This window comes from Festucalex cinctus, chromosome 17 (assembly GCF_051991245.1).
Source record: "Festucalex cinctus isolate MCC-2025b chromosome 17, RoL_Fcin_1.0, whole genome shotgun sequence".
Lineage (NCBI taxonomy): Eukaryota > Metazoa > Chordata > Actinopteri > Syngnathiformes > Syngnathidae > Festucalex > Festucalex cinctus.
This window is the reverse complement of record NC_135427.1, coordinates 20,060,227-20,072,669: the sequence shown is the minus strand read 5'-3', so window position 1 is coordinate 20,072,669 and position 12,443 is coordinate 20,060,227. Positions and strand designations below refer to the sequence as shown.

Genomic DNA, 12,443 nt, shown 5'->3' with positions numbered 1-12,443 from the left:
GTTGTCGACTGAAGATGACATCACAGTTGCTCAGGGCTCAGGTAACGACCAATCACAGCTCACCTGTTTTCTGAAGCTGAGCTGTGATTGGTTGTGACCTGAGACCTGAGCAACTGTGATGTCATTTTCACTTGACAGCGAGTGGCAAAATGGCCGCCTTCTGACATTGATAAACACTGCTGGATTTTGCTGCTTAACTTATGCAATACTGTATTTAGACTAGTGGGGCTGCATAGAACATATTGTCAAGATTTTTTAATTTTTTATTTTTTTGTTTTTTTGTTTTGGTTTGACTTCCACTTTAAAGAATTTTGAATGAAGAGAATTATTATTGAGACTCAGACTCCCAAACTTCAAATTTGTGAGTCAGTCGTACAGTTGTACAGATCATTTGTTTATAGAGATTTTTCCTTTTGCAGGCCCAATTTTGAATAATCAATATTGAGTTCCTTCTAAATTGTGGTTTTATTTTGGCCACATTTCCACTGCGTTAAAGCTCTTCTTTTATTGCTGAACAAGCATGTGCTGTGTCTGCAAGATACTAAGAAGAAGTTCGTTGACCCTTGACATTAGATAAGGAGACACACTTGAACATATTCTTTCAGTCTGGAGGTAGTGATGGTCATATTGATTGGACATATTTATGTAATAAATTAACTGAAATAACTGATGTCTCTTTTTATCGCTTGTGAAATCGAGTTTGCTTATTTATCTTTTTTTTCTTTTTTCATTTTTGATTTTGTACGGTAAACACAAAAACGTTGACAACTAGACTAAGTGCAATTTCAGGAGAAATTGCGTGGGAATGCTGAAAGCTGAATGCTAAGATTTGAATGCATGTGGAATGCGTATGAAGTAAATTGAGAGATAAATTATGAAATTTTGACCTCCTGATTACTGGACAATGCACTTAACCAACTGTGCCACCAAGCAGTATCAGACACCTGGTAATGGTAATGTTATATGAACGGAAGTGGGCGTGGAAAGTGATATTTAGAAAAGGTTCAATGTCTGTCCCATTGAAAATGAATGGGGAATAGTTGATATTAAATGTTAAATTTAGCAAATACTGTAAGTAAAGTGGAATCAGACTATATATATCCCGGGAGGCGTGTTTTTTTTTAAGCTAGTTGAAATTTGAACAGTGTAAATTGGAAGTATTATGTAGGAGTTGTTACGGGGCAAAAAAGTGTGGAGAAAGAAAATCACAACATGTGGGAATGCTTCAGCATTCCCACAACTAACATTTAGTTGTTGTTGTTTTTTTTAATTATTATTTACTGTTGTGACAATATTATCTGACATACTCAGTAAGCATGTGCACAGTGTGCTAAGACATTTTTTGGTGTCAATTTGAGGCAAAAACATGCTTGTAATACCCGGGGTCGTGACTCCAAAGTCATGAATCACTCAGGTGGAATGGTCATGAGACAAATAAACGGTTCAGTGTTTTGTCAATATCTTTTATCGACTACTTATCTGAGCAGGCAGCCTCAGGACAAAACCCATGAAAGGATGAAGAACGGCTTTTTGAGTCTTGCACAGTGCCTTACAACCAGAAACGTAAACATTTGTTTAATTCAGATGTAAGTGCGGGAAAGCAGTAGCAGTTTGCCGTCCGGAAATTACGATACTGCGACTCTTTACTGGTCGTACAGAACCTGTGGGTGGGGCAGGGTGATCCCACTTCAAGAATGACGAGAAACCGAGTGAAGGAGAACATCTGTCTCACCGATAAGTGCTTGACAAAGGTCATCGTGTCCACTCGGTCACGACATACGCACGCACTGACCCCGCAAGTAGTACAAATCTAATTTCCTGCTCGTGATCAAGATTGAGTGGTCTAATTGAGTCCAGGGTTCATTTAATGACTTGAAGATTTGTTTGGACCCTTCTGTTATCTGTGAAATGTAATCCTCTAATACTGTGGACTTGACTTGATGGGATTGAAGATGGGGCTACGAATGTCGGGTTAATCAGGGGAACTTTAAATGGTGGCAGATTTGTGCTGACTCCCATTTAACATGAGGCTTGTTGATTCTGAACACTTTCAGTTTGTTACTTATTTGGCATTATCATAGCACATTTGGGATTTGACTGATGAGTGCAGACTCATGATCAGATGCTTATCTACACCATTAAAGAGTTGGCTTCTTGGCCGGTACACTTATGACTTCTGATGACATCACCAGCATTGTACTGTAGCCTTGAGCGCCGTCACAGTTTTAGATCAGAAACTAATGCTACATTCAAGGAAGGTGGGAAGTTGGACACAGCTTCCTCCAACAAAATATAAATTACAAGATTCTAAACATTTATTTATTGTTACATTCATTTATTTTAAGTAATTTCATGTTATACTCTTTATCATAGTCAGCCATTTTTGTTGTTTACATTTGCCTCAAACACTTTGAAATCCAAAATTTCATATTTCCCACCGCAGTTTTACTTGCCTGTTTTCTTTCTATATTTCATTTCGTTGTGTTTGCTGTTTGTTCACTTGTCAGCTATCACGTCTCCAACTGAACGTCAAGTCACAGAAGGTCAATTTAAGTTCACCTGCAAAGGTTATAGTGCATTCAAAGGTTCGTCTTGAAACTTCGACCTGAACGCTGAATATCCCAAACATTTTGTGAGTGGATTTATTGGGTCACTTGACATGTTGATAGGAGAAGGCATGATACCCTTTATTATTAACAGTGTGAGCACAAGCAATCCCAGAAGTGATGTAACTATGTCATCTGCATACAATGTATATTGTCAGTATTTATATACTAGGCTTCACTATAAAATAACCATGTTTATTTTTATTTATTTATTTATTTTTAACCCAGCAATTTCTGCAAGCTTCCTTGTGCAAGTACCATTTTTGAAAAGTAAGAATAGAACAGAAGTGAAACTGCAATTTTGTATTTCAAGAATAATATTTTTGAAGAAGAAATGGGAAAATGGCTAATTAATAAACGCTAATTAGCAAAGTTATACAATGTAAGCCACTTTTCAACTGATGTGCAATAGCTGCACACATCTGCTTAACATTGTGGTTTTAGCGCTCCCTGTTGGTCATTCTTATAACTGCAGTCATTGCTGGAGTCTCAACAAATAATAGGTCGCTTGCACATCGTAATGCATCATGGGAGTTTTTCCTTCGGGCGCCATATTGGGTGTCCGCCGGTTCACAAGGTACACTCGCGAGTTACACGGTAGAGCTTATCAACCTGATGTAATTTTCGCAGTATTTTCACGATTTACCGGAAGATCAAAAACAACGATACAGGCAGAAGGTGTCTCTGTGTGGTGGGATTGATCCTAATTACGTCCTGACCAAGGGTGATTTTTTTTTTGACGGAGAAAGCTTGCTGGCCAAATGTGACATCTCTGGACATCTTTCCCTACCTCGTGTTGACAACATGCTCCATAACACGCCAACAAATCCCTGGAGGCTTACAATTATTTTGTAAGCGGGTGGATACAGAGTGTAAACTTTAACATCGCATCAGAAGAAACGGTTGCTGTTGCACGTAAGTAAACCACATGGTGTTGGTAATTCTGCACACAAAAATGTTGATTTGTTCTCAGGCTTCCTGTTATCATTGTGTTTACATGCACAGCTAGGTTTACCTGATGTGGTTTTTCTAACAATTTTATAACAGGCAAATATGGCAGAGCGTATAAGAATAAAAAGTAACTATGCACAGCCTCCCCGTGGCTTAATTAAATTTAATGCTACCCTTTCACTAGTTACATGGTACTTAATCAACTTATTCTAAATGGTTAAGGTTAACCACTCTCAGAGGACGTATTTTTAGTTTCAGTTTCCAGTACAATAAAACGTGTTCATGGTAACTACTGAGCATACTGACAGCTTTTCTTATGATCTCACGGTTAAGGAGGCTGTCACAACACCCAATTTCTGTCTGGTGCCGGATGGCAACAATTCCCATCACTTGTCACGACAACACCAATATTATTACCAGGTATGTATGGCTTTACTTTTTGTAGTTTATTTAATTCTATGTTTCATATTTTCATTACAATGTTTGTAATATTTTCAGATTCAGGCACAGATGAGTTTAACTGGACGGACTTCTGCGACTTTGTGGTGTGGACAAAGTGTGATTGAGCGAGTCCACCCAGATCGCTCGTTTTGGCCAGTTGGAAAAGCCAGAGTTTTTTTTTCCCCAAAGTCCCCTCCTTACCTGAACTGCTCGGGAGAGCATTTACTAGATCAGCAGTGGACTTCCAGTGTTCCTGCTCAGCCGCTGTCACCTACCACTTGCTCATGTACTTCAAAGATGCGGAATAAAGTAGTTTTTTTGTGCTGCAGCAGATTGTAAAATCAAATTATATCACTTAAAGTGTGCCAATCTAGACTGCCAAAAGGACAGTGGTTTTGTGACAAGTGTGAAACAAGGATTATTGGGAAAACTGTAACACAGTACTGGTACTTGTCTTACATTAAACAAATTTAAAAGAGAGCAACTTTTTCCTCTGTACATAGCATAATGAAAGTCATTGCGTACCCCATCAACATTACATCATACCGTCATCTCAGGATGGTAGGCACCTGTGCTAAAATAAACTACATTAATTAAAGTTCAATTTTTAACCCTGAAATTACTACATCTAATCATTATTCACTTCATTTTTTGTGCTTTTAGAAATAATAGAGATTTATGCCATTACTTTAAGAGGGACCATATTGCACATTGAGTCAAATCCTGTCATTTGTATTATGTATAGCTTTGTAAACAAACCCAACAATAGAATTTGTATAAACGCTGCCTTTATTAGCGCCAAACAGTCGCATGTTGTCCTCCTCCAATGCTTTGATGCTCGCCTTCGTTTCCATCATGTCATTGGCAATCAAGTCGGTGTGGCATGAGATCCCTAAAGAAAAAAATCACAAAAAAATACGGTACCAGTAATAGGTTTAATATAGTAATGTAGTAGTTTTTTTTGTCAGTGTAAAAGAAATGTACACATTTTGTTGCATTTTTTAATGTATGAACATTGCTACAGGCAAATACTTATTTCTATAAACACTTCCAAATGTCTCTAAAATATAAGGTGCGTGTACACACACAAACAAACACATACATTCACTCATGCATACAATATATCATGTAATGAATTCTGAGTGGCATACCAGAGTCAATGATGTCAGCAGTACTTGAGGGTACAGGTTACTGGAGCCATCTGGCTGCATAACTGCAACAATCTCTGCCACTTCGAGTCGTCTTTTCTTTGCTTGTCTCTCCTGTGCACGTTCATATCTTGGCACCGACTGGGCTGAGACATAGATGTTGTAACTTGGGACCCAACTTTAATGTTGGAGCCCAGTCGGGATGATTGGACAGAAAAACGGGCGCAGGGCGACCTGTTAAAATAAACAAATATATAAACAAATAAAATATGGAAAGACTGGTTATTTTACCGCAGTAGGGTGGCCGTGAATAAGTTCTTTAGCATGATGTGTAGGCTACCGGGGCTCTGTTTTCTTGCATCAGCCCCTTCTGTCTCTTTTTTTTCCAAGTTTACATTTTGCCACCAAAAAACATGTTATCGGCATTAAAAGCCCAAGACTAATCAATCCAATTTCAGCAGTAAACACTTTGCACTGGCACTACTTGGGTGAAAATGTTCGATGTTAGCTTTCGGCTAACGTCCGCTAGCCAGCTTGTACTACCGAACTTGCTTGCTCATGAATCCAAAACATAAGCAACTTGCCCATATATGGGCGGTCGAAACGTTATTAATCCTCATGCATTAAATAAAGGTAAACAAGCTTACCGCTCACAAAGTGATCGCTGCACACACGAGCCCAAAGTAACGACTTCCCTCCGGAGTCCGCACTCCTCTGTCTCCAGGCCCTGGTTCCTAATTATTTTCGGAATTCGGAAAAAAGACCGACCATTTTCCCCCTTGGCTTTGTTCGAACGGCCAACGATGCAGCAACAATGTACCATTTTAAACGCAGAAAACAAACGTGATAGATACGTGTTAGACCGAATCGCTACGTAAATGGAGGCCACCCAGCATGGCGACTACGAGAAATCCGAGGCGGAAGTGACGACATGTGCAAGCGACCTATTGGACAAAAGTATTTAGACACACTTTCACACCCCACAAAAACATCCTTGGGATGAACTATTTGTCCAGAAAACGTCAGCAACCATAAACTTTTTTTCTTTTTCATATCACATAACTGCATATCAATCCCAAGTTCCCATGCAAATAATTATGTGAACACCACGTTTTATATACTCGCTTTCAGTTTGTCTTTTATAAAGCATTATCGTAAATATAAGATTTAATTGACTAATGACGAGTGCAGACTTATGATCAGATGCTGATCTACATCTTTAACACGTCGCCGCTCATGACTTCTCATGACATCACCAGCACTGTAACGGAAAAACATATTTGGGGTCAATATAGGTCAAAACATATGAGCAGCCATTCTTTTTATTTTATTTCTCAGTTTTTCAATATATAGGTCTACTGTACAATCAAGCAAAACTGCACTAGTTGGCAACGTTGTGCAATAACATATTTTATTGTGATTTTTATTCTCCATACTTTTTTTGCCATGTAACAACTCCCACATAATGCTTCCGATTTAAACGGTTAAAATTTCAACTTGCTTCAAAAATTTCTGCCTCCCGGGGTATATATCGTCTAAATTCCACATTACTTACAGTATTCGCACAATTTAACGTTAAATACCAATATTTCCCCATTCATTTTCAATGGGATATAACATTGAACTTTTTCTATGTTTCACTTTCCACGCCCACTTCCATACATATAACATATCATCATTACCAGGTGTCTGATACGACTAAAATATTCGGAGTAAATTTTACTCAAAGTATTTTTAGAGTGTTCGAGAATTTGCCTATCCCGTGAAAAAAAAACTATTAAAGATTTTTCACTCAGTAATTCTAAGTCAAGTTTGGAAGGAGAGATTTTGACTAAATTTTACTAGTTTATGTAAAAAAGAAAAAGTTGCACAGGGAACGAACGTTCCGCTTGGGAGACTGCCACTCTACCACTTGAGCCACGCCACTCCCACCGTTTGTTTATATCGAAAAGGAGACCAAAATTGTCTCCCAACCTGAAGTGGGTTTGTTCCTCAACCCTTGAGTGACTTTTTCTTTTCTTTTTTTTTTTTTACTCTCTTCCACGTGTAAATTTTACGCTGTTTAGAGTGTGACCAAATAGCATGTAAATAGGGTTTATTTGTATACCACAGACTCTTTTTAGAGTAAAATTTACTCTGTGTAGTGTTGTGTGGGCTCCCAGTTGTGGTACGCAAAGTAACAGCCAATAACAATTCATTACATTTTTTTTTTTTTTTTATCAAATACATTGAATATATTTGAATTTAGTCTTTAAGATGTGTTTGTACACATTGACAGTGGTACTTGGATGATTATTTTTAAGGTGGTACTGTACTTGATGTGTTTTTTTTGTTTGTTTGTTTTATATATTATATATATATATATATATATATATATATATATATATATATATATATATATATATATATATATATATATATATATATATATATATATATATATATATATTAGGGGTGTGAATTGCCTAGTACCTGACGATTCGATCTGTATCACGATTCATAGGTCACGATTCGATTCGATATGAATTTACAAGTCAATTGTTGCGAATTTTTTTACTCAAATTTAGAAAATACCATTCAGTAAACTTGTACATGTACACTGTAAGATTTGTTTAAAAATTTATTATTTATAGATCTGAAACTTTAGTTTTATAACTGTGAGCCACTGTATTTAACAAACAGGTTATAACCTTTATCATGTTAGAACAGCATTGAAATAAAGTATTAAGGATTAATGTTTCATTAATATAACATTCTTCCATGTGTAAGGTGTGAAAGTTAGACGTTTTGTTGAATATTTTTCCATAAAAAAATGGATGTGAAAAAATCGATTCGGCTGCCTATTGAATCGATTTGAGAATTGCGTGCTGTAGTATCACGATATATTGCCGAATCGATTTTTTTGCACCCCTAATATATATATATATATATATATATTTAAAGTCACTATTATCTGCCTTATTCTATTCGTGCACAATCTGTACATGGAATTTAAAGTGGCTATCAGGGATACTGAATAAATGCTTTCAACAGAAAAGAGCCCTCCGTCCATTTCTCTCTATCTCAGATTCAGAAAACTTTATTCCAGTGACTTTTAGAGAATTGCAAGACTGACGCACTAGTGGGAGTTTGCTCCGCTTTTTACTGCGCTGGACGGAGCACCCTGTCACCAAGCCGTGACGTCCACGGGAGGAGGGGTCCACTGCGCGCTTATATACCAGCTCCAACCCTCCTCCTGCCAGACAGCAACACAGCAGCCTCGAGAAACGAGCCCAAAACCTCCTCTTGCTCTCCAGAAGGCGCCATGATCAAGAAAATGTCCCCCTCGGAGAGCGACTTTGACATCCCGGCCAAGAACTGCTACAGGATGGTGATTCTGGGCTCCACCAAAGTCGGGAAAACCGCCATCGTGTCCCGCTTCCTCAACGGGAGGTTCGACGAGCAGTACACGCCGACGATAGAGGACTTTCACCGGAAACTGTACAGCATCAAGGGGGACGTTTACCAGCTTGACATCCTGGATACATCTGGCAACCATCCGTTCCCTGCCATGCGGAGGCTCTCCATCCTCACAGGTACTTGCGCGTCATTTTACGCACGCACTAGTATTTTATTGATTTTAAATGGGTACAAAAAAATAAATGTGCAAAACAGCTCAACTTTACTCCTCTTCCCCCCTCAACAGGTGATGTATTCATCCTGGTCTTCAGCCTGGACAACAGAGACTCCTTCCACGAGGTGCAACGCCTCAAGCGTCAAATCTACGAGACCAAATCGTGCCTGAAAAACAAAATGAAAGAGAACCTCGACGTGCCCCTCGTCATATGCGGCAACAAGGGCGACCGCGAGTTCTACCGCGAGGTGCAGCGCGCCGAGATCGAGCAACTGGTGGACGGCGACGACAACAAGTGCGCCTACTTCGAGATCTCCGCCAAGCGCAACGAGAACGTGGACCGCATGTTCCAGACGCTCTTCACGCTGGCCAAGCTGCCCCACGAGATGAGCCCCGACCTGCACAGGAAGGTGTCGGTGCAATACTGCGACATGCTGCACAGAAAGTCCCTGAAGAACAAGAAGATGAAGGACGAGGCGTACGGCATGGTCACGCCGTACGCGCGAAGACCCAGCGTGCACAGCGACCTCATGTACATTAAAGAGAAGGCGGTCGGCGGCGGACGGGCCAAAGATAAAGAAAGATGCGTTATCAGTTAAGAGGACTCGATGTTCAGAGGACATTCGAAGAAAAAAATAAAAATAAATAAAAGGAAAAGCAGCCATGTTATGGGCTTTTTCGCTCCAGCTTGTGCGCGCGCACGTGGAGGCGCCGACGCAAAACGTCACCGAGCGGGTTGTGAAAAAAAAACAAAAAACAAAAAAAAACATAACCCAAGACAGATTCAAAGAATGTTCGCTTGTCCTGTCCAACCGTGTGACTTTTCATCACCGTATACTTGTGCGCGTCATGCGGAAAAAAAAAATGTGTTCGGTGACGTCATCAGAGACAAAGAGGGAGCCGCAGCAGTGGACAGTATAATGTTGTTTACATCGTTGTTTTTATAACCACACGAATGTTATTTTGCAATCAGCACTTTTTCTACGTACTGTATATTTATTGTGACTGTCACTTTTTTGAAAGAAAACCTGAGAATATAATAATAATAAAAAACTACCTAGAAATATATCATCTGCATTCTTCTATTTATTTACTTTGTTGATGGCGTCCTCATAAGCACATAAAACGTGCACAAGTCAATTGTATTTATTTATTAATATTTAAACCAATCCAACCATCAAGTAAAGTCCAAACCAGTAGAAAGATATTTATGTTGAAAAAATATCTTTGTGTTATCAATAAGCAGTAAATAAAAAATAATATTTGAAGAAGGGCTGAAAAATCTACAGTAAACTCCACTCCCTTCTTAGCTGTAAGCTAGTGGGGCTGACTAGCGATTAAATATGGTGAGATTTATTATGTATTTCATTTTTAGCGAATTTGTAATGTCCCTTTTTAATTTAGAAAATCTGGTCACCCTAATAGTAGCTAACTAGCATAGCATAAGACTAGCATAACATATATGATATGCTATGCGAGTCTTAAATCAGGGGTGTCCAAACTTTTTAATTTGAGGGCCACATACAGAAAATCAGAGGGACGCAAGGGCCACATAATGTTATGAAGAGAAATTGTGTTTAGTCATAAAAATTGTACAAATAATTTATTTGTGCTTTTGCATATTTAGAAAAATGCTACAGTACATAAACTAATTTATTTGTAATATGGCAGTAGGGTTATTATAGTTATAGTTATATTGGAATTTTGTATTTTAGTTTTTATTTCGGTTTGAGTTATCTTTTTTAAATTTAGTTAGTTTTAATTAGTTTTAAGAGTGGTTCTGTTAGTTTTAGTTCTTTAATAAATGCTTAGTTATAGTTAGTATTATTATTAGTTTTTTTTGTTTTTGTTTTTTTTTTAAACTCATTCACTGCCTTTGACAAGTATACTTGTCAATTGTATTTTTTAGAGCGGTGCTAAATGGGGGCGAATCTGAGCATGCTCCACTGTAAATATCAAACTTGGAAACAACTTTACTGATGCCCAACCACCGGTAGATGACATCATTGCCCCATTTTATAGGAAATAAACACAGTTTCAGAGTCCATGGTCGAAATGGCTGTATTTTGGCAAACCTACATTTTTCTGCTGTCAATTATAAAAGAACGGGACGGGACAAAAAGTAGGGAGTCTATTCTGTTATTTGGTAGATTCGGTTTATATATAATTATTGAATGTAATATCACGTGAGTATTGAAAATGTAAAAATTTTCTATAATGACTGGCAGTGAATGAGTTAAATGTGTTTTACATTTGCGCAATATTTAAAAAAAAAAACACCATGGGAGCAACTCATCTGAAGGTGCTTTTCTATTGGCTTCTGCTAGATGACGTCACTTCTGTGTGACATACTTTGAAATGTCCTTATTCTGGTTTATATCAAAATAAATCTACTAAAGATCACATTTAAAATCATCCCCAAAGGCTCATGCATTAAATTAATTACCAAAGACTAAAACAAAGGACATGTTTGACATAATTATAGTTTTAGTTAGTTTTGTAAACATAAAATGTAGTTTAGTTTTCATTTTTATTTTATTGCATTAACAAAATTGTTTTTTGAATTTTAGTTTTAGTTATTTAGTTAGTTTTCGTTAACTAAAATAATGTTTAATGGCACCTGTTTTTCGACACCCTCCCTTCTTACTTTGACCATCTCCAAACATTTTTTGTTTTTGTTAATTTTTTTTAACTGAGTCAAATGCCATTTTTAGCATATGTCGCGGGCCACTGAAGAATGGACGGCGGGTCGCAAATGGCCCCTGGGTCGTAGTTTGGACACCACTGTCTTAAATGCTAAAATACTAATGTATGCTAGTCTTAACATATGCTACTTAGCTACTATTATTACATATTATAAAAGAAATCAAGCATCAATGTGAGCAACAACACTAAATTTCGATTGTTCTTTCTAAATCTTTTGTTTTCATTCTACAAGTCACTTTGATAGCTGTGCAGTTTGTCTATTATCTTTTTTTCTGTTCAGTGTTTGTCTTCATCCACCCTGCAGCAATTCTAGCGTCTCGGCATCCATTCTGACGTGCAAGCTTCTCCTCACAATCAATAATAAGCCTGCAGGCTATGTGTTTGTGCTGTGTGTGTGCGTGCACGTGTGCTCCAACCCTGCCTTGCTGCTAATCAGTAACACTATGTGCCTGACTCCTTGTTACATTTATAATTAGATTAACACGAATACCAGCTCCCATCATGGCTCTCATTTGCATACATGAATAAAACATGTTGTGATCCACTGAATGTGGGATACAACATTGGAGGTTTAAAAAAAAAAAAAAAAAAAAAAATCCTTGGTAATCCTCAAAAGAATGTGCATTACGTAAAATTTCCCCAAAAAACAATGACATAATTTTAAAGAAAGACCTCTAACCTCCTAACTACCAGCAATTCAAATTTGTCCTCTGTAGTGGACTTTTTTAAACCTGAATATCTCCCACCCAGTGCATACAATTGAATTAACTCATTTTGAGCTCAATAGAGGACATTCAGAGCTTTCCAACGATACCAAATGTGTAGGGCTTTGCTACCTTTGATTGCATCATAAAAGAAAATGGCTTCCCTCAGTGCCAGCGCTTTTTAGGGAAGAGGAAAAGTAAATAACACTTTTATTGAACAAATTTAGGCTTTAAATGTTGTTAACATGTTTTCTATAAGACTCATAAGAACACA

The 12,443-nt window shown here is 37.8% G+C and overlaps 1 protein-coding gene and 1 long non-coding RNA gene across 3 annotated transcripts; one reads left to right on the top strand and one right to left on the bottom strand.

Annotated features, from left to right (window-relative positions):
* Positions 1-4,769: 4,769 nt before the first annotated feature.
* On the bottom strand, positions 4,770-5,783 carry LOC144005518 (uncharacterized). Its single transcript, XR_013279592.1, has 2 exons — positions 5,150-5,783; positions 4,770-4,890 (listed from the first exon to the last, which is right to left on the bottom strand). It is a non-coding gene; the product is annotated as an uncharacterized LOC144005518 (long non-coding RNA).
* Positions 5,784-8,317: 2,534 nt separating this feature from the next.
* On the top strand, positions 8,318-9,816 carry rasd1 (RAS, dexamethasone-induced 1). Of its 2 annotated transcripts, none has more exons than XM_077502585.1 (2): positions 8,318-8,721; positions 8,915-9,816. In XM_077502585.1, exons 1-2 carry the CDS (start codon positions 8,451-8,453, stop codon positions 9,298-9,300), a joined length of 657 nt encoding a protein of 218 aa, XP_077358711.1. In that variant the 5' UTR covers positions 8,318-8,450; the 3' UTR covers positions 9,301-9,816. The 2 variants fall into 2 exon arrangements, with proteins under 2 accessions (XP_077358711.1, XP_077358710.1); XM_077502584.1 differs by having other exon boundaries at positions 8,330-8,721; positions 8,832-9,814.
* Positions 9,817-12,443: the final 2,627 nt, after the last annotated feature.